The 24,624-nt window shown below is 40.0% G+C and overlaps 1 protein-coding gene across 4 annotated transcripts in view; it reads right to left on the bottom strand.

The window, feature by feature from the left end:
* Window positions 1–3,683: 3,683 nt before the first annotated feature.
* gpd2 (glycerol-3-phosphate dehydrogenase 2 (mitochondrial)) overlaps window positions 3,684–24,624 on the bottom strand; it is a 134,722-nt gene continuing 113,781 nt past the window's right edge. For 3 of the 4 annotated variants that reach the window (XM_073047346.1, XM_073047345.1, XM_073047344.1), the window contains 8 exons: window positions 22,284–22,418; window positions 21,115–21,293; window positions 18,018–18,149; window positions 14,178–14,336; window positions 12,978–13,087; window positions 11,779–11,857; window positions 10,874–10,972; window positions 3,684–8,935 (listed from right to left, as the gene is read on the bottom strand). In XM_073047346.1, the coding sequence (XP_072903447.1) occupies window positions 8,810–8,935; window positions 10,874–10,972; window positions 11,779–11,857; window positions 12,978–13,087; window positions 14,178–14,336; window positions 18,018–18,149; window positions 21,115–21,293; window positions 22,284–22,418 (1,019 nt within the window). In that variant the 3' untranslated portion in view covers window positions 3,684–8,809. The remainder of the gene's footprint in view (window positions 8,936–10,873; window positions 10,973–11,778; window positions 11,858–12,977; window positions 13,088–14,177; window positions 14,337–18,017; window positions 18,150–21,114; window positions 21,294–22,283; window positions 22,419–24,624) is intronic. The other variant, XR_012099097.1, reaches the window with a different exon arrangement.

The following is a 24,624-nucleotide window of genomic DNA, read 5'->3' as shown; positions in this document are numbered from 1 at the left end:
ACAAACTCAACAAATTTCACGACATATGCCGGTGATATTAAACCTGTTTCTGATTCGTATTCTAACATGTCTTTGGAAAAAGAAATGAAAAGCTTTATCAAGAAGGAAAAAAGTCGACATGCATATTAGAGTTACAGCTGTTATAGATTAAGGCTTTTTATGGGTTTATTATGGTACCTTCCAATGACTTCCGATTTGACTCCTCATTATAGCTTTTATCATTGATTTAGCTGGATAAGCTCCATTAGGTAAAATCCAGTTTTGTGAACATTTAAGTAGTTCTCATTAATAGTTACAACTGTAGTCATTACCTTCAGTCTCAGCACCAGTGTGTAGAACTGGGCCTTGCTAACCTCATTAGAATCTGTGCATCAGTGTGAACAATCCAGTATCACGTTACAAATAATCATATTTAAACACTGGTACCCATCAATCGAGCTTTGGTTTTAACCACATGTCCAGCAATAATGAAGACGCGGGAGGTTAAAAATTTCCCACTAACCTATTCACCCATTCTAACAGGCAACTTGCGAATCTCGATGGGGGCCTGATGATATCACTTGGGTCCTGCCTTAGTTAATCCTTGGCAGCGAAACCCAGTGCCTGATAAGTCAGAAGCACCGAGGGTGAGTTCAATTGTCCCTAGATTTCCGTGCGGGGCTTTGCTTTCCCCTGAAAGCCATGCCTACCCACTCCCAAACCCATTTACCCCTCGCTACCATTTGCCACGTTTCTGCTGGGTCCTCTGCGATGCTGACTTGAAGCGGGAATCAGCCCAGTGATCTTCAAGTGAAGACCCGAACTTGTTCCTAGCCCAGTTAAAATCAGGACCTTCTGTGTTTCATCGCCCCTATTAGTTTAGTACTCTTTGCAGGATACTTTATCAGTTCTGCATTGTAATACAACCCAATTCATCATTTCAGTCACCTATGGGAATCAGCTAAGTAACCAGAAAATGCATTGAAATTTAACTTGGTAACGCCGCCTCATCAGATCACAGAAGGCTGGAAGCACCATGGTCTTGAAATTACACTGAGATTAGCGCATTAATATTTAATATATCCACATGAAATTCTTTAGTCTCATAATTAAAATAGATATCTACACATTTGTTTTAATTTCTCATTTAAAACAGCAGGCAGGGGAATTTCATGTCCCTGTTTTAAGGCTTTCGTACAGTAATACAAGTCTAATCAGCTTCAATATGCCGCTTCAGAAGTCTGGAGCACACAGTAGTAACTCTTACTGAAAGTGGATTGAGTGCATATTATGTGAGCGCCAGATCTTATGATGTTCCTTCGGCCGAACAGCTTGTGGCCACTCGCAAAGAGCTCGCACACGCGCACACTCGCGCTCTCTCTTTCTCTCTCTCTCTCTCTCTCTCTCTCTCTCTCACACACACACAGACACACACTCTCTCTCACACACAGACACACACTCTCTCTCACACACAGCCACACACTCTCTCTCTCACACACACACTCTCTCACACACACACTCTCTCTCACACACACACACTCTCTCTCACACACACACACTCTCTCTCACACACACTGTCTCTCACACACACACTCTCTCTCACACACACACTCTCTCTCACACACACTCTCTCTCTCACACACACACACTCTCTCTCACACACACACACACTCTCTCTCACACACACAGACACACTCACACTCTCACACACAGACACACTCACACTCTCTCACACACACTCACACTCTCACACACACACACACACACTCACACTCTTTCTCACACACACAGACACACACTCTCTCACACCCACACTCACTCTCTGTCTCACACACACACACACACACACACACACACACACACACACACACAATTAATGCTCACTTGTATGAAATTTTATGGGCGGGCTGTCCCGGTAGAACTGCCACACAATGCAATAGTTTCATAGAGAAAGCATTTAAGACAGAAACAAAAATCAATAAGGCAAAAGACCAGGCAACATAAGCCATCTTATTTTCGAGGCAGTTTCAATGTACGTTATCGAATTTAGAAGGATGCCTAAACCGCCTATAACCTTCTAGAATATCATCGGCGTGTAAAATATGATGGGGCGTTTGTACACCTAAAATTAAACCAGTTTCTGTCTCATCCATCCTTGAAATCATAATAAACATCCCACGTTTGCATTCTAAATAAAGTGAGCTTTTGGGTGTATCAACCACTTCCCTTTGGGAATAAATAAAGTCCACAGGCTTGAATTATTTCAGTTCAGAAACCAACTTTGAATGAACCTCAAATTAAGAGGTGTCAGCACCCTGACCTGCTGTTATCAGCAGCAAGTCACTCGACAGCTCTGATGTTATGTCACATGGAGCCCTTTATCGGCTGCGATTGATGAGATGTCAGACCGAGGAGTGTGGGATATTTAGGGTTTTCCTGGAGGTCAAGCCCAGCTACACAGATCAGAAACTCAAGTGACCAATAAACACTGTTTGTATTTGGGGAGGAGTGAGAGGGAGGGCAGCCCATTTACTTCAGTAGAGATTGAAGCCGACAGCGGAGTGAATGATTCAAGTGTTTAATGATCGGAATGCGTGGTTACTGCAATTAAATTTTAGCAGATCGAGGGCAGCCGTCCTAATATGTCTATGAACCTGTGTGTTTACAATCTGCCTGCTTAGCTCATTTAAAATAGAAATAGACTGTAGGAAGTTTTGAGAAAAAGATACAGGAGTGTTTATTCTAAGACTGGACCAGCCTGAGTTTGTCACACTTACTGAGGCCTGCCTCTACTTCAACCAAGTGGCCTCTGCATTGTTTAAAATCCACCCAAGTGATCATCATCCACCTGATAACTACTCTCACTCTTTTGAGTATATGCATATAAAGTTTTCCGCCGTCTTATTTGTGTGTGCATCTCACCAATTTTTCTACAATAAATGGATGAAGGATAAGCAGAATCGCGTTTAATATCACCAGCATGTCGTGAAATTTGTTGTCTTTGCGACAGTAGAATAATACAATGTATAATAATAGACAAGACACAGTGACACAGTGTATATATATATATATATATAATAAGTGCAAAAATTTTTTTAAAAATGAGGTAGTGTACATGGGTTCAATGTCCATTCAGATATCGGGTGGCAGAGGGGAAGAAGCTGTTCCTGAATCGTTGAATGTGTGCCTTCGGGCTCCCGCATCTCCTTACTGATGGCAGTAATTGAGAACAAGACATGTCCGGGGTGATGGGGCCCTTAATGATGGATGCCCCCTTTCAGAGGCGTCGCTCCTGGATGCTATGGAGGCTAGTGGCCACGATGGAGCTGACTTAAGTTTACAGATCTCCTAATCAGGGCACCCATTCTCCGATGAGGTAGTGCAATGTCACCGTTACTTAAGAGGAGTAACCCCACATTTATCCATTATAAATCTGGAGATGGGGATTTACAGAAGGGTTGGCGATCGAAATGTGTCCGCAATTTAGAGCTTGAGGATCAGCTATACACTCTGGTTTACATTACCATCCAGCTCCTACCTCACATCATACCATGGAATGAAATAGCACTGGAGGCCATTTTAACCAGTCCTGCTCCGAAGTACCTTTTTGCAATGACCAATGATGAATATGCAAGTGTTAATAATTTAAAGTAAATAAAATGAATTTAGAAGCACCCAATAGCAAGCCACGGCACACAGACTCCTTACGGCTGTATAGGTATTTTATTATATTTGGGAATAAACAGAACTAGTTACTGCTCCACACATCAGATGTTGATTCACATCCTTAAAATCTTTCTCAGTTAAAAACAAGGCACATTCGGAAAATATTTCAAAATTGCATGCGACTCATTTAAATCTCCAAAGGAGAATCTTGCTAGCAAAACCCACAAACATTAAAATACAGACGTCACAATATTAACAGACTGATTCACAACAAGGTGTTGAGGTTGAATATAAAATTCTGCAGAACTATCATATGTAGAGGAATATTTTGATCTTCAGCATTATTTTCCACAGTCTGCTGGTTCCTCCTCAGTACAAATGAATTTGAACACCTAGTATCATGAAGACTTTCAAATTAATTAATCTCTTTAAATGTTGGCAAGTATTATTTTAACTAAGAAACCACTTTGGGGAGGAATTGTCTGTTTTGAAAAACTGATACTGAATCATATGATTTAAAAAAAAATTCTCAGTTATTATTTAAAAGTAAAGATAGTCTTATATTCAACAAATTTAAGTAAAGGTGCCCGCTACTAAGATTGTTATAAATGTGCATCAACAAAAAAGCACAGTACAATCAAACCGATCCTTAACACACTAAAAGTTAAGATTAATCTCAGGTAGATTATCTCTAGCCAGTAAGCAAAACTCCTGGCGATGTCCTAACCTTATTCATAAATCTGTTCTTAAACAATAAGAAAAAGTAGATAGCCCACATTTCCACAGTAAAAACCAAGTACACCTGAATATTTTTTCCCCCAGTTAAATATTGCGCTACATACATTCTACACATTATACACATAATTTGCACAAACCATGTATTACTTAACTAAAGAACATGGAAATTCTTAAATAAATGATACAAAGTTCTGAAGAATGAGTTTAGTTTGTGCATAGAGAAATCTGAATCTAATCTAAACCCAGTACTTTGTGCAGAATAGGCAGCCAGACATCCAGAAACATCTTTTAACAATGTGTTTGAAAAGATCCATTATCTTCATGTACAAAGTAACTTTCCTGAAGTTTCCTGGTAAGATGTGTTTGTTTGATTTTTGGTTACAATAAAACAATTACATTGTAAATCCCTGTTATTGCTTTGACGTTCATTGTAACATTGTGCCATTTGTGGGGTATTCTTTCCTCATTTGTATTGTGAAATGTGATCAGTGGTTGTTCACAGTATAACCTGATAAATACAAAATCAACAGTTCAAAAAATAAATTAGGAAGAGCACCAATCAAAAATAAATGGAAACAGATGTAAAGACTTTGAATAAACCATCATCTTAACTCCCAAACATCACAAGAAATATCACAAAAAAGGCATTAGAATTTCACTTTAAATTTTGTTTAAAAACTGGGAAGAAAGTCTTGCTGGAATTGAATTTGAAGGTTGTGTCAGAAATGCATATTGTGTAGATTTCTATTCGCCTCTGTGGTCACACAACAATGCACTCACATCAAGAGAACAAACACATGAACACAGCATTTAAGAGATTCTTAATTTTTCATATTGCAGTCTATGGGTCTTTCAATTTCAGTGACTGAAGTAATAAAGGCAATTTACTTTTATTTAAATAATCTAAGTTGTATTTCTTCAGCTCTTGGTTATTATCTAGTATACTATAAAGCAAATTACGGGATATACTCACAGCCAGTCATGGAAACCCAATCAGGCCACCTATAATTCAATGCACACAGCATATACAAAATGATGGAGGAACTCAGCAGGCCAGGCAGCATCTGTGGAAAAAAGTACAGTCGACGTTTTGGGCTGAGACTCTACAGCAGGTCCTGGCCTGCTGAGTTACTCCAGCATTTTGTGTGTGTTGCTTGGATTTCCAGCATCTGCAGATTTCCTCTTTTATGATTCAATGCATGCTAGTTTTTTTCTTCCCATTTATGTGGAAGGTAGACATTTATTTCAACAAAAGATGTTTGTTTCTTTCAGACCTGTCTTTAAGAAAAGTAGGCATCCACTGTGCAATAGTGAAGGTATACTTCAGTGAAAGCTTGTAGGTACGTATGATCTATCATTCCCCATCATAGTCCCAAACACAGAAGGGGGTTCAGCCTTTACACTGTGGCCTGTGCTTTAATATGCCCAATGCATGCAATCATTTGCATAGGTACAAAAGTACAACACAAAATATATTACAGCTGTATGGCAGAGGGAATGTCAGCTGTATGTCATCTATATCAATGATCTGGATGATAATGTGGTAAATTGGATCAGCAAATTTGCTGATGATACAAAGATTGGAGGTGTAGTGGACAGTGAGGAAGGTTTTCAAAGCTTGCAGAGGGATTTGGACCAGCTGGAAAAATGGGCTGAAAAATGGCAGATGGAGTTTAATACAGACAAGTGTGAGATATTGCACTTAGGAAGGAAAAACCAAGGTAGAACAGACAAGGTAAATGGTAGGGCACTGTGGAGTGCAGTGGAACAGAGGGATCTGGGAATACAGATACAAAATTCCCTAAAAGTGGCGTCACAGGTAGATAGGGTCATAAAGAGAGCTTTTGGTACATTGGCCTTTATAAATCAGTATTGAGTATAAGAATTGGAATGTTATGGTGAGGTTATATAAGGCATTGGTGAGGCCGAATTTGGAGTAATGTGTACAGTTTTGTCACCGAATTACAGGAAGGATATTAATAAGGTTGAAAGAGTGCAGAGAAGGTTTACAAGGATGTTGCCGGGACTTGAGAAACTGAGTTACAGAAAGGTTGAATAGGTTTGAACTTTATTCCCTGGAGCGTAGAAGAATGAGGGGAGACTTGATAGAGGTATATAAAATTATGACGGGTATAGATAGAGTGAATGCAAGCAGGTTTTTTTCCACTGAGACTAGGGGAGAAAAAAACCAGAGGACATGGGTTAAGGGTGAAGGGGGAAAACTTTAAAGGGAACATTATGGGGGGCTACTTCACACAGAGAGTGGTGGGAGTGTGGAATGAGCTGCTAGATGAAGTGGTAAATGCGGGCTCATTTTTAACATTTAAGAAAAACTTGGACAGGTATATGGATGAGAGGGGTTTGGAGGGATATGGTCCAAGTGCAGGTCAGTGGGACTAGGCAGAAAGATGGTTTGGCACAGCCAAAAATGGCCAAAAGGCCTGTTTCTGTGCTGTAATGTTCTATGGTTCTGTGGAAGGTAGCTAAAGTATTGTCTCTTCAATTACTGCTCTGGTGTCACCAATCTCTAATTTTGGAGCATTGATTATGATAGTGGAAAGAACCGCCCAAATTTGGGCACAACTGCTCACCTGGGTTATGAGATCAATTGAGTCCTAATGACAGCTTAGCCAAAAAAATAGTCTCTCCAACAAGGTTACAGCTCAGCCAGACACACCTGGATCTGCAGGATTACATTCTCCACCTCCTCCCATCAAGGCTATCTGTCAGCCTCCATCTGCCACCTATCTGCATTTTAGTTAGCAGTCAAGGTCAACTGAACCCCCAGACCTCTTCCTTGTAAGGGGCACTGAGTGGATGGGGGAGGGGAATTTGCAATAAAATACCCTGGACTTGAAATACTTCTGCCTCAGTTCTGGTGTTAAAATAAGAGCCAAAGGTTCTCCATGATTACTACCTCATTGCCACACTTATATTGATTGTATTTTACCACCTGAATAGCAGAAATTCACAGTTTTGGTCCATTCAGCAGATGTGGGCAACTTTACAAAAGCACCCATAGGATGAAGTAATCAAGTCTGCAATAATTACTTCACATTTTTGGAGGTCAATTGAGTAAGCAGTTGACTAGCTTGCCTAAATAGATAACTATAATGCAAAGGATTAGCCATGATATATATAGTTCTAATCAAAGGTCACCAATGTGAAATGTTGTCTGGTTTCACTCGCCAGTGTTGGTTGCTGACCTCCTGAGTCTTTACAGCATCTTCAGTTTCAACTTCAGATTTACAGCATCTGCAGCATTTTGCTTCTGAATCCTGATTCCAAGTTGCCACTTAGCCATCACAGCAAGCTGCTGGCATCAGTGAAGTTTCTTGCAGCAGTAATTGGTCATTGTGGGAGAGCTCAGTCCTGAGGAGTGGATGGTAGTGTAGGACAGTATTGGCACGACTGTGAAGGATTACACTGGCTTCCTACTCTGCACATAAAGGGATGTTTAATATTTTTTCCGGTGGCCTCTAATTGCTTCTTTAAGATATGCTTCTTTCATTAACGGATTTGTTTCATGGCAAGACCCAGTAACTCTAGATCAAGTGATCACCAACCATTTTTATGCTATGGACTCCTACCATGAACCGAGGAGTCCCATGGACCCCAGGTTGGGAACACCTGCTCTAGATGCTCCTAAAGTGGTGAGCAGCAACACGAGCCCCCTCCACTTTCATTTCCTGCTCGAAGACCCAATTTCTTTCCTGGCAAATTACCATTCATTGTCCCGTACATATCATACAATTAAAAAAATCAATAACTCCCAGTAAACAAATAGTTAAATGGTTAGTTATTGAACAGCTTGAAAGAAATACAATTGATAATCATTATAAAAATGGATACTTATTAGCCCATTATGAGATGAGAGAAACCTCACTTTTTCAAAGACAGATCGCAACATTAGATATTTTGAAGCCACTGAATTATCCGGTTTGGTAACATGTGATCTTGAGAATGGACAGTAGTAGCAGAATGCTGACATCACAAATTCAAGCTCAAATGAAATTAACGGGAAAAAACTTATCCTTGTGAGATAATGCCCATAAAAAGTGAGAGTTTATGAGTTACTTTACATCAACCACATTGGCACACATATATCTATTCCCATAAAAGGGAAAAGTTAAGTTAATCTCATATTAAAATACAAACTTTTGTTTCCAGTTGCTTGAATTATAAAAGCTTACACTGCATTTAAAGCTGTTGGAATTATTTAGTGCATTTACTTAAGTGTAATGTTCAAAGTAATGGCGTTAAGACAGAAGTTACAGAATTTAATACATTATGTTCTGATGGGGTAAATCCTCGACGGTGTAAAAGGAGAAGTGCTGGCAACACCAAGCTTCGCAGCAGCAGTGGCGATGGCCGCTGAGAAGAATACTTTTCCATGTGGCTAATGGTACATTTGGAGAACCAAAACTCAGAGGCCCCCTCCACTGCGGTATACGGGAATCGGACATTCTCTGTTCAGGTTCTCTTCAGCTGCTTTCATCAAAATAGCCAATCTGCTTCCAGACACGGAGCCATTCTGGATTGCGCTCATCAACTAGAAGCAACAGAACAGGAAGAAAATCAATTTTAAAAAGTCATTCAATGCCAATCACATTGTTTAACTTATCAATAGATAACTCATTCAATATCAGGTAGATTTAATAGTTACATTGGCTACACGTATCATTTCTTCAATTATGAACAGATTTTAAGTTACACTGTCTTTCCTGCCTATTCAGGAAGGATACTCATTGTAAGGTAACATTACCAGGAAACCCACTACAAGAGCATTATCATTAAAAAAAAACAAAATCTCAAAGAAGCAGCACATTCTCAGCTATTGGAAGAAATCTCAGGCTTCAGTTGTCTGGGCAGTAATTTGTTGCAGTGCATCAGATGACAGCTGTACAACCCAATCAATTTACGGGAAAATCAGAATCAGGTTTAATATCCTTGGCACATATCATGAAATTGGGGAGGTTTGCCAATGACTTGGAGAACTACACTCAGGGAAACAATTTCCTCACTTCAGTTGTAATTCAGTGTTCTGAGTTGAAGAAAATAAAGATTTTACTTTAAAAGAGAGCATGGGGCATGCTGGATTAACCCTTGCTGCTTCATTGGATGTACTTCTCTCAGCAGCTGGAGGAGCTCTTTTACCAAAGTGGCTAACTTTGCAGCAGCAAAACTTCTCTCCTGCTACATAAATGTTGACTGAAGCAAAGGAAGTGAGCCAACTCAAACAATTAACACCATAGATTTATACTGACATTTCAATTTTCTCTTCAACCAAAAATAAGGTAAATTTTCTTTTTTTCCCCTCCCAATAATGCAAAATATTGATGTCTGGATATTCAACAAAGCTGTACATGAAGCAGTTTTTAAGTAAAAGCTCTGTATCATCAAACAAGTGGTTAAAGATGCTATATAATCTGGCACTACTTTAGCTCTAAACACTGCCATTTTTGAAGGCTTTATTGCAATTAGGTCTGGTTTGCTAATGATATTTTCTCATGGTATTTAATTTGTATATTCTCATACTTTGGGCTAGTCCTGCATTTTAGATAAGATTATAGTACATTTTCGATAAAAGACAGGATCTCCGAAAATGCCGAAACTCCATTTACTTGGCTGCAGAACATTCATGACATTATCAGTAAAACCTAATTATTTTCTGGGAAAAATCATCAACAAGATAGAAAATAAAATATCCTAAATCTGCATTTCCAATCAGAATCCAAAGATCTGCTAGCTATTAAAATTAAATCTCTTCAATCTGTGGGAAAAAATACCCAATGTTAACATAGCACATTAATATTCTGGATTTTACACAGGGATCCATCGCCTCATGGCAGTATACATCAGTTTCTGTGTATCGAAATTCTAGCTTATTTATTACGTTCTGTGAGCTGTACAATTAGCTGGCAGAGGAAATAAATATGAGTTCATTTACACGAGTTACTCAGTGTCATTAAATTCAAATAAATATATATTTCTTTAAAATGGCATGTTAGGCACAAAAGATAGATTTTCTGCAATCTTCTATCACAATGCAGTTATCTACAGCTCATCTCAGGAGAGACAATTACCATTTCCTTTGCCTTGATCTTGTTTGTTTAACTTGACACAGCGAAGAAAGACCCGACATTGACCAAAATCCCGAGCATTAATTTATCTCATGCTCTGCATTCATCACTGTCATTGCAGAGGAAAGGCTTGGCAGATATTTGAAATACCTATCCAGGACAAGATCTATAAAAACAAACTCTACTTTCAGAGGAAAAATAAACTCAAACGCTCAAGCAGACAAAGTCAAATAAGCAGATCGAGAGACTCAATTTTATCTTATGTGTAACTTAAATGAATGTCAAAGGGCTGGGCATTAATTTTCATTCAAATAAGAAACTGCAGTTAATGACCTAAACATTTTAAACTATTACCGAGTTATAGGACCATTTTCTTTCAGTCTCTAATGGAAAAGACAGATCCTCACCTGCAAGAATTCAATTAGCTCTACCTGCCCATTTTTGTTTATGTCAACCTCCGTTAGCATTTCATGCAGAGTTGCCTCATCCACCTGATAACCAATACTCTGCATAAAAGACACAGAAAAAAATGATAAAATTTTAAATATTGCAATAACTCAAATATGCCGAAGAATAGCTTTAACAGAATAGATGTATGGCTACCTTTCCATCCTAACCTATGTGTATTATGAGAGGTCCATACTAACATGGGTTTAAAAGTTCATAGTTCAACATAAACATACGTCACCATATACAACCCTGAGATTTGTTTTCTTGCAGGCATACTCAGTAAGCCCAATAACCATAATAGAATTAATTAAGGACCACACCCAACAGTAGACAACCAACCAATGTGAAAAAGACAACAAACTGTGCGAAGTTAAAAAAACTAATCAATAAATAAACAATAAATATCAAGAACATGTGATATAGAATCCTTGAAAGTGAGTTCATATGTTATGGGAACAGTTCAGCTTTGGGGTAAGTGAAGTTATCCTCATTAGTTTAACTGAGGGGTAATAACTGTTCCTGAACCTGGTGGTGTGAGTTCTGAGGGTCCTGTACCTTCTTCATGATGGAAGCAGCGAGAAGAGAGTATAGGCTGCATGGTGGGGTCTCTGATGATGGATGCTGCTTTCCTACAACACCGTTCCCTGAAGAAAGGTGCAGAGGGTTTTACCCGTGATGGACTGGGCCATAGCTATTAAAGTTCTTATTTAAATGAAACAGAAAACTTATTTTGCAGGCCCTGAAAATTTTGTTGAATTAACAGAATAAAATAAAGGCTGCTCTCATAGTCTTCTTTAAAAAAAAGTGCTTGCAATAGCAAGTCCAAGCTTCAGGCCCCCATACCAATACAGAGTTATTTTACCTCTAATACGCGCTGGACATCAAGCGTTGTGATAAAACCTTTCCTGTCATCATCAAATTTTTGGAACCTTTTCTTATACCTGGAAAAATAAGAATGTATTAGTTTAACTCAATAAACATTTGTATAAAAGATTTGCATTTGTATGGTGCCTTTTATTGACTGAGGTTGTCTCTAAATAAAGGCTGTGTATAAGATGATGAGAGGCATCGATCGTGTGGATAGTCAGAGGCTTTTTCCCAGGGCTGAAATGGTTGCCACAAGAGGACACAGGTTTAAGGTGCTGGGGAGCAGGTACAGAGGAGATGTCAGGGGTAAGGTTTTTACTCAGAGAGTGGTGAGTGTGTGGAATGGGCTGCCGGCAACAGTGGTGGAGGCGGATACGATAGGGTTTTTTAAGAGTCTTTTGATAGGTACATGGTGCTTCAAAAATAGAGGGCTATGGGTAAACCTAATAATTTCTAAGGTAGGGACATGTTCGGCACAACTTTGTGGGCCAAAGGGCCTGTATTGTGCTGTAGGCTTTCTACGTTTCTATGTTAAACGCCATGCTAAGGTGCCATGGTAGTGTAGCAGTTAGCACAATACTATTACAGCTTGGAGCATTCTGAAGTTTGGAATTCAATTCTGCACGGTACTGCGAGGAGCCTTTGTACATCCTCTCTATGGAATGCTTGGGTTTTCTCCTGGTCTGCCGGTTTCCTCCCAAAATCCAAAGACGTGGTGCGTGGGTTAATTGGTCATTGTAAATTGTCCCCTGATTAGGTCAGGGTGAATTGGGTTGCTAGAGCCTGAAAGGCTGGAAGACCCTGTTCCACGTTGTATCACTAAATAAATTAAAATAAACACTTTACACCTTAAGAAATATTTCCTACTGTATGTGTAGCTACTGCTACAACACAGCAAATACAACAACTAAATTAACTTCACAAACATCAATGCTCTTCATGCTGTTCAATAGTTAGGACAACGCTGTTCTTCTTGAAAGAGTACTAATGGGTCTTTGCCACCCTCCAGAGAAGGCTGATAAAGACTTGGTTTAACAAACAGGGACGATTGTACCTGCTGCCCGAATTTATCACTAACTGCCAGGTCAGGTTTCTATGTCCTGTACATGAGTCTGCAGTAGTGCTCTTTCGGTAAAAACAGTTTAACTGTTTCATGCAGTGTGGAGCAAAGGAGAAAAAAGTATTTCTTTTTACCTGTTGACATCCGTAGGTGACAGGTTTATTTCAGTGTTGCGTAATTGATCGGATCGAACTTTGTAACCCATTTCATAGTACAGAAATTCCTCAGCAGCCTTTAGCTCATCCTAAAAACATGCAACAGAAATCAGGGTCAGAATATTAGAAGCTATAAAATTATTAACAGAAATTATGCCAAAGAAGTTACATTAGATTGGGTGTCGTTCCAGATTTCAGCATGTGCAGTCCCTAGTGTATTCTAATTATAGTATTTCTTTACTACTAAAATTTCTAATCAAAGCAATCTTGACTATCTTGACAAAGCATCTGTTTAAATCCAGTCTGCAGTTTAATGAGAAGAGAACAGAGATAAATGCAGAGTAGCTGCTTAAAAAGTGGCAATAGATAATAAATGGGATTAACTTTAAAAAGACACTATACTTGATGAACAATGAATATTATTTGAAGAATATCCTTCTATATTAGGGGGTAATGGTATTCCTGAATTTCCACCTGGCACCTGCATGACTGATAGTAGTGAAAACCGAACTACTGACGCGATGAAGTGGTGACACAGCCAAAGATGGAGGACCATCAATACTGCCCTAAACGTCAGCGGCATGATGGGCAATAGAGTAAGAGAATATTATCTGAGATGGAAAAACCATAAGTGATCATCATTTCACCAGGGTATCTGGAATTCCTTGGTCAGAAATCCACATAAAAATCACAGTAACAGGACTTGCAAAGGATTTGCAAAAATGCCAATCCTTTCAAAAACAGAAAAACAACAATTTTTTCCAAATCATGCAACATATTTTTTCCATACAAAATAAATTCACTCCAAAGGACAAAACGTAGCCAGAAAATGTTGAAGTACTGCATTTTCCATTGAGATCTTATTTAGATCATCTGATACAAAGGATTAGACACATTTTGAATAAAATGAAAACAATTATTAAAAGTATATTGATATAAGCTATCTCATTTATTTTCAAATGCATTATTCATTCAATAAAACAGAGGCTTCTGTGCCACAGGTCTGAAGAAGGACAGATGTTTGGTGTGTGCAGATGCATTTATTATATTCAACTGGCGGTAAATAATGAAGGGATGGTGCATAAGGAGTAATGTCATTTAAAACTATCAGCTTTTTATTTGAGTGCACCAGATAATAAGGAAAAATCTATATATAAGAAGAAAGAACACGCGAGTGACCTGAATCCGTTTCTCACTCCAGTTCAATTCCGCAGCCATTAATTCCACAATGCGGGGAAGAGCGTCTTCAGCAGCCTGCACATTCAGGAAAGATAGTCGAGTTCGGCGTGCAAGGATGTCCACAGCAGTGCGTGCGTACTCCTTCACGGCATACCGTACCTGCACAAATTGGGCAACAATATGCTTTAACATTTCAAACAAGATCTGCCTTACAGCTGGCTTTATTGCTTGGGTTGATGAAAACCTCAGACAAATGCTGCAAATATTATTACGGCATTGTGATCGAGGCCCAGCCAGTGTGCTTTCAAACAAATGGGCTGAGCCTGGCAGCAGCATCTCTTTTGATCAGGGCAGCGTCACTCAACGAGGTGGCACAGTAGTGTGAAACTTTACAGCGCCAGCAACTGGGGTTCAATCCCCGTCACCGTCTGGAAGGAGTTTGTATGCTCTTCTTGGGACCGCGTGGGTTTCCTCTGCGTGCTCCAGTTTCCACCCACAGTCCGATGCCTACCGGTCAGTAGGTCAATCAGTCCCTTGGATGTAATTTGCTGAGTATGCCCTTAGGAAAATGAATCTCAGGGTTGTATAATGTGACATATATGTACTTCGATAATTACATTTACTTTTAACTTCAAAGTGGGTGACGTGGGCTCACTGGGCCCGAATGGTCTGTTTTCTGTGCCGTATTTCTAAATAAATTAAAATAAATACATTTCTGTAAATGCTATAAAATCAGGCAGTGCAAGTAGCAGGAATAACATAGAGATGGAAACATGGCTGGACAGGTGATTAGGAGCAGAGGAATGGAAGAAGGTGGTGAATGTCTGAGCATGGTAAATACCTCAGGACACACTTGGACCCTATGACTCTACGGTGTGCCAAAAGGATATAACGCACTGGAGATAGGACACCTGCAGATAATCTGAATGCAAAGGATAGCTGTAAGATCGTAAAGCTCAGTGGCAGTTTCAGGAAGCAAGACCAGCATGCCTTCACTACAGAGTACTAAACAGCAAGAAGGGTAATTAGTAGTGTTGGCGGTAGTGGGGTGGGGGCAGTGTTCAGTTAAGGGTTGTGCTTCAGAAACTCACCAAGAAAAGGGAGGTGGCTAAATCATCAACCTGATTCTCCAGTGCAGAAGAATCTTTTAGAATTGGACAATTACAATCAGGAAAAAATGTTAAATTCTGCTGGAAATCCATGGCAATGCACACAAAATGCTGGAGGAACCCAGCAGGTCAGGCAGCATCCATGAAAATGAACAAATAGTCAACGTTTCAGGCTGAGACCCTTCTTCAAGACTGGAAAGGAAGGAGGAAGACAGCAGAATAAAAACGTGGAAGGAGGGAAAGGAGGATAGCTAGAAGGTGATAGATGAAGCCAGGTGGGTGGGAAAGGTAAAGAGCTGGAGAGGAAGGAATCTGATAGGAGAGGAGAGTGGACCATGGGACAAAAGGAAGGAGGAAGCAGCACTAGGCAGAGGAAGTTATGTTGTAAAACTCTGGCTGGGCTGCAACTGGAGTATTGCACTGAGGTCTGGCCATCCCATTATAGGAAGGATGTAGAAGCTTTACAGAGGTTGCAGATGAGGTTTACCAGGATGCTGCCTGGAGTTAGGATTGTCCAGCCTCTACTACAAGGAGAGGCTAGACAAACTTGAGATGACTCCTCCAGAATGCTGCAGGCTGAATTGAGATGTGATAGAAGCTTACAAGGTGATGAGGAGCAAAGATAAGAGTAGACAGCCAGGGTGAAGATGTCTAATACTAGACGGCATACATTTAAGGGAGGGGTTCCCAACCTTTTTTATGTCATGGCCCCCTACTATTAACTGAGGGGCCCGTGGAACTCAGGCTGGGAACCCCTGAAGGGGTAAATTGGAGACATACTGGACAATTGTTTTTCTTTAGACATAGAGAGTGCGGGTGCCGGGAATGTGTTGCCAGGGGTGGCAGTGAAGGTAAACACCATAGAGGTGCTTAAAAGGTTCTTAGACACGTGAATGTACAAAGAATGGAGGAATACACACATTGTATCAGCAGAAGGGATTGGTTTAATCAGGCGTTTAACCGGTTTGGCACAACATTGTAGGCCAAAGGGGCTTTTCCAGTTGTTCTAATTGCAATAGAATGGACAGGGTAAAGCCTGATGCAAACTTGCTTGCAGTTTGTTTACCTATTTGGTTGCTTTTCATTAGATACAATATTCCACTGGCATTTGAGAGTGCAGATCAGAGACTGCACAGAAGACCAAGGTGCACAGACTTTGGATCTCCAAAACCCTATTAGAATATAGAACATAGAAATCTACGGCACATAACAGTCCCTTTGGCCCACAATGTTCTGCTGACCATGTAACCTACTTTAGAAACTGCCAGAATACTCCTACTGCGTAGCCCTCTATTTTTCTAAGCTCCTTGTACCTATCTAAGTGTCTCTTAAAAGACCTTATTGTATCCGCCTCCACCACTGTCGCTGGCAGTGCATTCCACGCACCCACCACTCTCTGTGCGAAAAACTTACCTCTGACATCCCCCTTGTACCTACTTCCAAGCACCTTAAAACTATACCCCTTTGTGTTAGCCACTTCAGCCTGGGAAAAAGCCTCTGACTATCCACACGATCAATGTCTCAAAAAAAAATAAATTGTAAAAGAGTTCTACTCTAAAAGAAATGCTGGTGAACATGGCATTAATGCGAGGGAGATGGCAGAGACAACATAGAGTCTAACACCAATTATGATGCCAATATCCACAATGGAGTCAACACTTCTGCTGGCCCACTGATGCTCACAGCTCCCTCCTCGCCCATTCACACATACCAGGAGCAGATCGTCCAGTATCAACTCCCTCAACAAATCTCACTCTGACATAAACCACGAGACTCTGTCCACTGCAGGTAAGTGGCATTATATGGCAAGGCCTGAACAAGAACCCACCACAACCCCTAAGAGAAACACTTTGACAGAAAGCTCCAGAATTAATAGACATTCAAAAACATTCAACTACAAAATAATTACACATGCAACACACTCTTAAAACAAATAAATGCATTTAACATCATTAATCTGCATTTAACATCATTAATCCGATAAATATAAATTATCTGAAACCTACCTCTCACATTCATAGCCTTTCCGCTCTACTGAATGCCGTCACTGAATCAGTGACAAGTTTAATCCATTTGCCTGCCTTTGGTGTATACCTTACTATGCTTAAATGTCTCTTAAATACATTAAAAGGAGGTGGCATCCAATTCCACCTCCTCCCCTGGCAGTGAGACAGGACGCTCTGTGGGTACACCACTGGTCACAGTGCCTACTATCACCAGTTTTGGATCGAGTTAGCCAACTCAGATACCATGCCAACCTACCACATGGATCTCATCAATTTTGGGAGAGTCCAGGTTAAGAAAGGGAATTTTGGATCTTGCTCCATCCCTTCCTTTCTCCTATTTTTAATATACTGGCTACCTCCCCTCTATCTTTCAGTGCAGGTGGAGGGTCTTGAATGAAACTCATAGTGTCTACTTCCCTCCATAGATGCTGCCAAACCTACTGAGTTCCTCCTGTGCTTTGTGAATTGCTACAATTTCCTGAGTTGTCCTATTACCCTTCTTAAAAAAAAGGGAAAAAAACATTTTCCTGCCCTCTGGAACCCTGTTTGTGGCAAAAGAGGATACAAAAGTTTCTGGCCAGTTCCCAATAATCTCCTCTCTTGTCTCTCTCAATAATCAAGGACAGATCTCATCAACCTCTGGGATTTAATCACAATAAATTTGTGAGTACCTTTTCAATATCAACAGCTCACAACATTTGTGCAATAGCAACACTGTTTCTTACCTCTGCTTCAATGTATGGGAAGTCAGCCACCAAACGTTTACCAACTAAAGGCCACTTCCTTCCCGTAACTTGAGCCAACTTAGCCACCTCAAATGCTCTTCCCCCATAGGTAGAGGCAAGATGGCGTGCTACCTAAAGAATAAGAATGTAGTTAAAATCTGTTAGAAAAGCAGAGTTAGCATTTCTATTCTAACTGTGTTGTGTTTACAAAGTACTGTCTATTTTCCTGAGAATTTCATGGACATAAAGCGATGCAGCAGCATTGTTGGCACTAGAATCAGAATCGGAATCAGGTTTCATATCACTGGCATATGTCGTGAAATTTGTTAGGTCTGCGGCAGAAGTACAAGGCAATTCAGAGTACTAGAGGAAGAAACTGAATTACAGGATATAAATTAATATAAATAAAATAGTTAAATTAAATAAGAATTAAATTAAATTAAAAATTAAATTAAAGCATTAAGAAGAGGGACGCCTCACGTCTTAATAAGCTGGTAAGGAAAGCGGGCTCTGTCGTGGGCAAAGTACTGGAGAGTATAACATCGGTAGCAGAGCGAAGGGCGCTGAGTAGGCTACGGTCAATTATGGAAAACCCTGAACATCCTCTACATAGCACCATCCAGAGACAGAGAAGCAGTTTCAGCGACAGGTTGCTATCGATGCAATGCTCCTCAGACAGGATGAAGAGATCAATACTCCCCAATGCCATTCGGCTTTACAATTCAACCGCCAGGAGTAAGATATGTTAAAGTGCCGGGGTTAGGACTCAATGTATTAAGTAAACTACTTAAAAACTTTTTAATAGCTATTATTAATGCTTTTTGAGAGAGTGATTTAGATGCATATCATATTTTTACTGAGTTAAGTATTGTATGTAATTAGTTTTGCTACAACAAGTGTATGGGACATTGGAAAAAATGTTGAATTTCCCCATGGGGATGAATAAAGTATCTATCTATCTAAGTAGTGTAAAAGTAGAAATAAAAAAGTAGTGAGGTAGTGTTAATGGGTTCAATGTCCAATGGCAGAGGGGAAAAAGCTGTTCCTGAATTGTTGAGTGTGTGCCTTCATGCTTCTGCACCACCTTCTTGATTGTAGCAAAGAGAACAAGGCATGACTTGTTCTTCAAATCAGTTTTGTATTTTGAGTACCTTCATCCACATGGTGCAAGCTCAGGGAGATCTATCCCTTGGGACAGGGGTTCCCAGCCTGGAGTCCACGGACCCCCTGATTAATGATAAGGCTCCATGGCATAAAAAATGTTGGGAAGTCCTGCTTTAGGATGATTTCTTGATGCAGTTTGGTTGCAGATTGTCCTTCGTACTGGATGCTAAATGGAATTCTTATTCTACATACATTTTTAATGCGCACACTGTAACATATGTTAGCACAGTAGGGTTAATTTTCCTGACCTTTTCTTACCAAGCAGGTCCATTTCCCAGGAACAAAGTCAAGAATATAAAAGACACAAGGCAGTTGTTTCCAGATTGCTCTTCCCTTTCACAATGTCTCTACCGCGATGCAGTCTGGCACTTCCCTGGGGCTCAGGGGCAGTGCAGAAAATGAGGTGGCGAGCTGCTTTGACAATCCTACTCTGCTTTTGTGCAGAGTTGGTGCAGGGACACAAATTTCCTGGGAAACCTCATGAGACGGAGTCTATAACAAGAACTAGCCACACTGGTTTTAAAAGATTTTGAAACTACCGCTCAGGTCTAGGCCTGGTAGCTATTTTTTAAAGAGTTATTTGAATGTTATTGTCCTTATTGGGAATTGTTCTATGAAATCAAACTTTTTCATTCAGCCAAAGTTAATGAGTTGTTTTGAGAACCCAAGAAAAATAATGTTTGAACAAGAAACTGTGCAAATCAGTCTTGATCTTGACAAAAAGTGAGGATTACAAATGGAGTAGCAAAAAAAGAATGAATTTGAAAATCTAAGGCACAGTTTGGAGGGTCTGCATATTAGATCACAGACTTTTTTGAATGCAGTACTGCAAGTTTTGTCTAAAACAACAAGACTCGTTGCCTCAGCACAAACATGATGGGAGCCACCTCAGCCACAGGAGTTGGGTACAAATTCTAGTCAGCCATGTCCTTTCAGGAAATGAAAACTTATTGTGGTAAAAGGTAAATAATTCAGTCATCTCAGGGAACTCTGTAGCAACTAAATGGAAAATCCTACAACAGGTAGCGGAGTTGGCCCAGTATATCATGGGTAAAGCCCTTCCAACCATTGAGCACATCTACATGAAACACTGCCATAGGAAAGCAACATCCATCATCAGAGATCCCCACCACCCAGTCCAATCTCTTTTCTCGTTGCTGCCATCCAGAAGAAAATACAAGAGGCTCAGGATTCATATCACCAGGTTCAAGAACAGCTTCTACCCCACAATCATCAGGCTCCTGAACAAAAGGTGTTAACTACACTCACTTGCCCATCCATTGAGATGTTCCCACAACCAATGATCTCACTTTAAGGACTCTTTATCTTGTTATTTCATGTTCTGGAAATAACTCGGAAAATGTGTAACTTGGGTATTTAATGGTTGGGTTGAAGTGTTCCCCGATCTTGGCAAGTGTTTCATCAGCATATGAGGAGGTACCATCAGTGCACTGTAAATTACACACTGTGACTGTTTCCTCGTATGGTAATGAAACATTTGTGACTGAATTGCTAAGATCAGAGAACAACTCAGCCCAGCCACTTCATGTTTTCCTTATTTATTGCTATTTATCTACTTCTGCATTTGCACAGCCTGTTCCCTTCTGCACTCTAGTTGATCTTTCATTGAAACTGCTATAGTTACTATTCTATAGATTTGCTGAGTATGCCCACAGGATGAACCTCAGTGTTGTATATGTGTACTCTGATAATGAAATTTACTCTGAACTTTGAATTTACTTAAATTTTACAAGAATGCTAAAAGTTTAGGGAGGCGGTGAAGCCAATATTTCACCTTAAAAGTCTAATAAGCAAAACTAAAGCCCTGAAATAAGAAGTGGCAGGGTCGACAAAAGAAACATTGGCTCAACAACAGAAAACAGAGAAGGATGGTATATGGGGGGGTTGGGGAGGAAGAACAGAAACTGCTTACCTCGGCACCCAGACCATAGTATTGCACCAATCTGATGTGAAGAGTGGGAGACCAGTCATGGGCTCCTTCTAGTAGTAGTCCAACCGTCTTGCATGGTTCTGTTGTGTTCAGGTTGCAAGATTTGACAGCAGCATTTATTGCATCCTCTGCCATTATACGGTAAGTGGTCCATTTACCACCTACAAAATACATGGACCAGGTGTGAACTACAGGTTCATAAAACATCTGCTTTGATACAGTACTTCTCTCACTCTGCATCTATCCTGTCAGGGTGCATTCCCTTCGATGCTACAACTTGGAAGGTATTAGGAACCTTCTTCCAAGAGGACCACAACCCTGTCACGCTTTGGGGGCTTGCATGCCTCATTAACTTGGAGAGCTATGTTGCCTACAGTCAGGACTTTATGCTTTGGCTCTTGGTAGGGCCACCCATGCCAAACAGGTGAAAAGGTAGAGGCCAGACTAAGAGTGGTCCATAGTACTCCAGGTTCAGGGATTCAACTCAGGGCCAACAATCCTGACTAGTCAAACGAAACAGCAATGAAGAATCCTTCTACATCTGATGCGATGGTGTGCTTTCCTGAGTCACCCGGGACTTGCATGACTGACACTAATGAAAACTGAGAGGAAGCTACTGACATGATGAAAGAAGCCCTGAACACCGCCAGAGATGGAGCATCTTCATTGCTGGCCTAAACGCCAGCGGTGTAACGGGCCATAACACACATTAGGATTACGTTTTCCACTGCAATAACCTGTTTATTCCACCCTTTTGTTTCTTCTCATCTTTTCTCATTCATCCACAAAATCTGATTCAACTAATGAATGAACATCTTCAAGTTCCTCTACTCAACTCCAACTTCTGAATATTATCTTTTCTTTTTCTTTAAGAACTATACATTACAATATAATTATATTCACAGACCAAAATAACTCTAGAAACCCTAAATTCATACACAAAGCATTTTATCTTTATCAAGATCATTGCTTTTGTCTGAGACGTACTCAAATCAAAAAAGAAAAAAGCATAAGGTCTTTGTGCAATAAACAGAATAAACTAAATGAATTAAGGATAATCAGCTATAAATTATTTAACAATGCGGTTCAATAATGTTAATTCTGAAAATTTGTTCAAACGATTGATATTCACAGACTTCAAATGATACTACCTGCAATAGTCACCAGCTTGCTGTCAGTCACTGTCACAACATGATTGCGAGAGATTGACTGAGTGTCCTTTGAGTTGGGATCAGACACCAGTGGTCGAATGCCACTCCAAGCTGCGAGCACATCTCCTCTTCTTACTATGCAAAGCAAAAGATCCACGGCCAAAGGTTACTTTTAAAAATCTCCATATTGTCGGCTATTAATATATTCAAAGAATGCAGACTGAACCAGCTTACACTTGACTATCATGGTTTAGAATATTAAGTACAGTGTTTCTAAACAGCTTGACTTTGAAAACAAAATATATCTAATGCAGGTTAGGGTCATGCTGCTAACTAGATGGTACAGATATTTAATGTATCAGAAATGATTTGGAGCTATTGTGAATGTGGTATTGGAATTGGGACATCTTGAGTCTTCTGCCATCCTTGTCTCCATATCCTCTATGTATCCAATAAGAATATCCGCTATTTTTAGTGCATCCAGTAAGGTCAGAACACATTTCCCCCCACCCCCCAAACTTTACCTGCTATGGATTTAAGTTCAACTTCTGACACTTTCCACAATCTTCTCTGAGTATTGTTGTTAGGGCGTATTCAGGAGTTAGGACATATAGCAAATATTAATTTCACCAGCAACCGATCTTCAGGTTTGAATGTGAACTGCAGATTTAATTTTAAAATGCAGCTCAGAACAATTAAACTCAGATGCATGAATGTGGCCTACAGCCAGTGGAAATTAACATTCATTTTGGGTGTCTGGAGTGTGGGTGCGAAGGAGGAGGTGTGTGAAAACTGTATGTAATTCAAAGGAAGCATTGTAGATGCATTGTAACTATAGAATTATGCTGCTGTTATCATTGATATTTAGCATGTAAAAATGTCATGTAATAGTGTGTTGAGCAGGTTTTTTCTTACAAGAGTGTCTTAATATGATGCCTGTTGCTTGTTTATGCTGAATAAAACACTTTCATGTCCATTAGCTTCAGTGTCTCTCTGGTGACTTAGTTCATGTCACAACATTGTCAACCAATGCCTGTAGCTCACCAGCCTCTCATTTCCCAATGTAAACCCATAGTCTATTTTGGATGAGCAGAATAAGAAATAAAGATAATTTAGGTGTGACACAATCCATAGACTATTTTTGTCAGGAGGCGAAAAGGAAGCACTAATGTCTACTGATAACGCACCTATACATAAATTCATCTGTCCTCACTGCCCTTAATGTGAAGGTAATAACCATTATGCATGTCCAATGTAATTTTAAGAAACAACAGTGAAATACTGTAAAGATCAGCCAGGGTGCAGTACGGGTATAAATTCTGTAACCAACTGAGTTAGTTGTTATTATACTGGATCATAAGAGTTCAAAAGTTGTGAAACTGAATTAAATGAAATTGGCGAAATAAATGAAACACTGGAAAACCAAAGTCATAATGTGACAGAAGTCTGTTCTGGGCACTGGTAGTAACTATCGTAGTGTCTGAGTTGATAACAGCTTCCAAAATTCACTTCCACAGAAATCGATGGAAATTAATTTTGGATGCAGGCACAATTCACAGCTGTTATTAGATTGTGCATTTGGCGCAAACTGTCAAAATTTCTTCCATCCCCATCACCAACTGTGTTCAAATTTCAAACTGGCTATGCAAGTTCAACTGAACCCTCTACATCCCCTCCCCATCAACTCACTTTTTACCAAAACTATTTGTTTTAAACCATTTTCAATTATTCCAATGTCCTCTTGTCCATCTAACTCACCCAACATTAACACAAGTTCATCCAAAATCCCGCAGCCTATGTGCTGGCCTCCACACCAACCCTGCTCACCCACCGCTCGTGCTCGATGCTGGTTCCTCACTCAGTAAAATCTCAGTATTAAAAATTCCTGTCTGGTTTTTTAAAATCTCTTTGTGGCACTATTCGTGCCCTTCTGTCATCCCCTCGTGAGCTGCAAATCTCCAAGAATTCTACATTGTGTACAGCGCCAGCAATCAGTGATTAGAGTTCAATTCCCAGCACTTTCTGTAAAGAGTCTGTGAGGTCGCTACGAGAGCATATGGGTTTCTATAGGGTGTTCCAGTTTCCTCTCACATCCCAAAGACATACAGGGTTGGGTTAGTAAGACAAGAAAGAGCATACTATGTTGGCACCAGAAGCAAGGTGAAACTTGTGGGTCCTAGACTCTCCCACCATAGGAAACATCCTCTCCACATCCAATCTATTGAGGATTTTCTACATTCGATAGGTTTCAATTAGAACACCCCTCATTCTTCTGAATTCTAGTGAAAACAGGCCCAGAGCCATCACAAGCTCTTCTTATGACAATCTGTTCAATCCTAGA

The sequence above is a fragment of the Hemitrygon akajei genome, chromosome 5, assembly GCF_048418815.1.
Source record: "Hemitrygon akajei chromosome 5, sHemAka1.3, whole genome shotgun sequence".
NCBI classification, from domain to species: domain Eukaryota; kingdom Metazoa; phylum Chordata; class Chondrichthyes; order Myliobatiformes; family Dasyatidae; genus Hemitrygon; species Hemitrygon akajei.
This window is presented reverse-complemented; position numbering and strand designations above follow the sequence as displayed.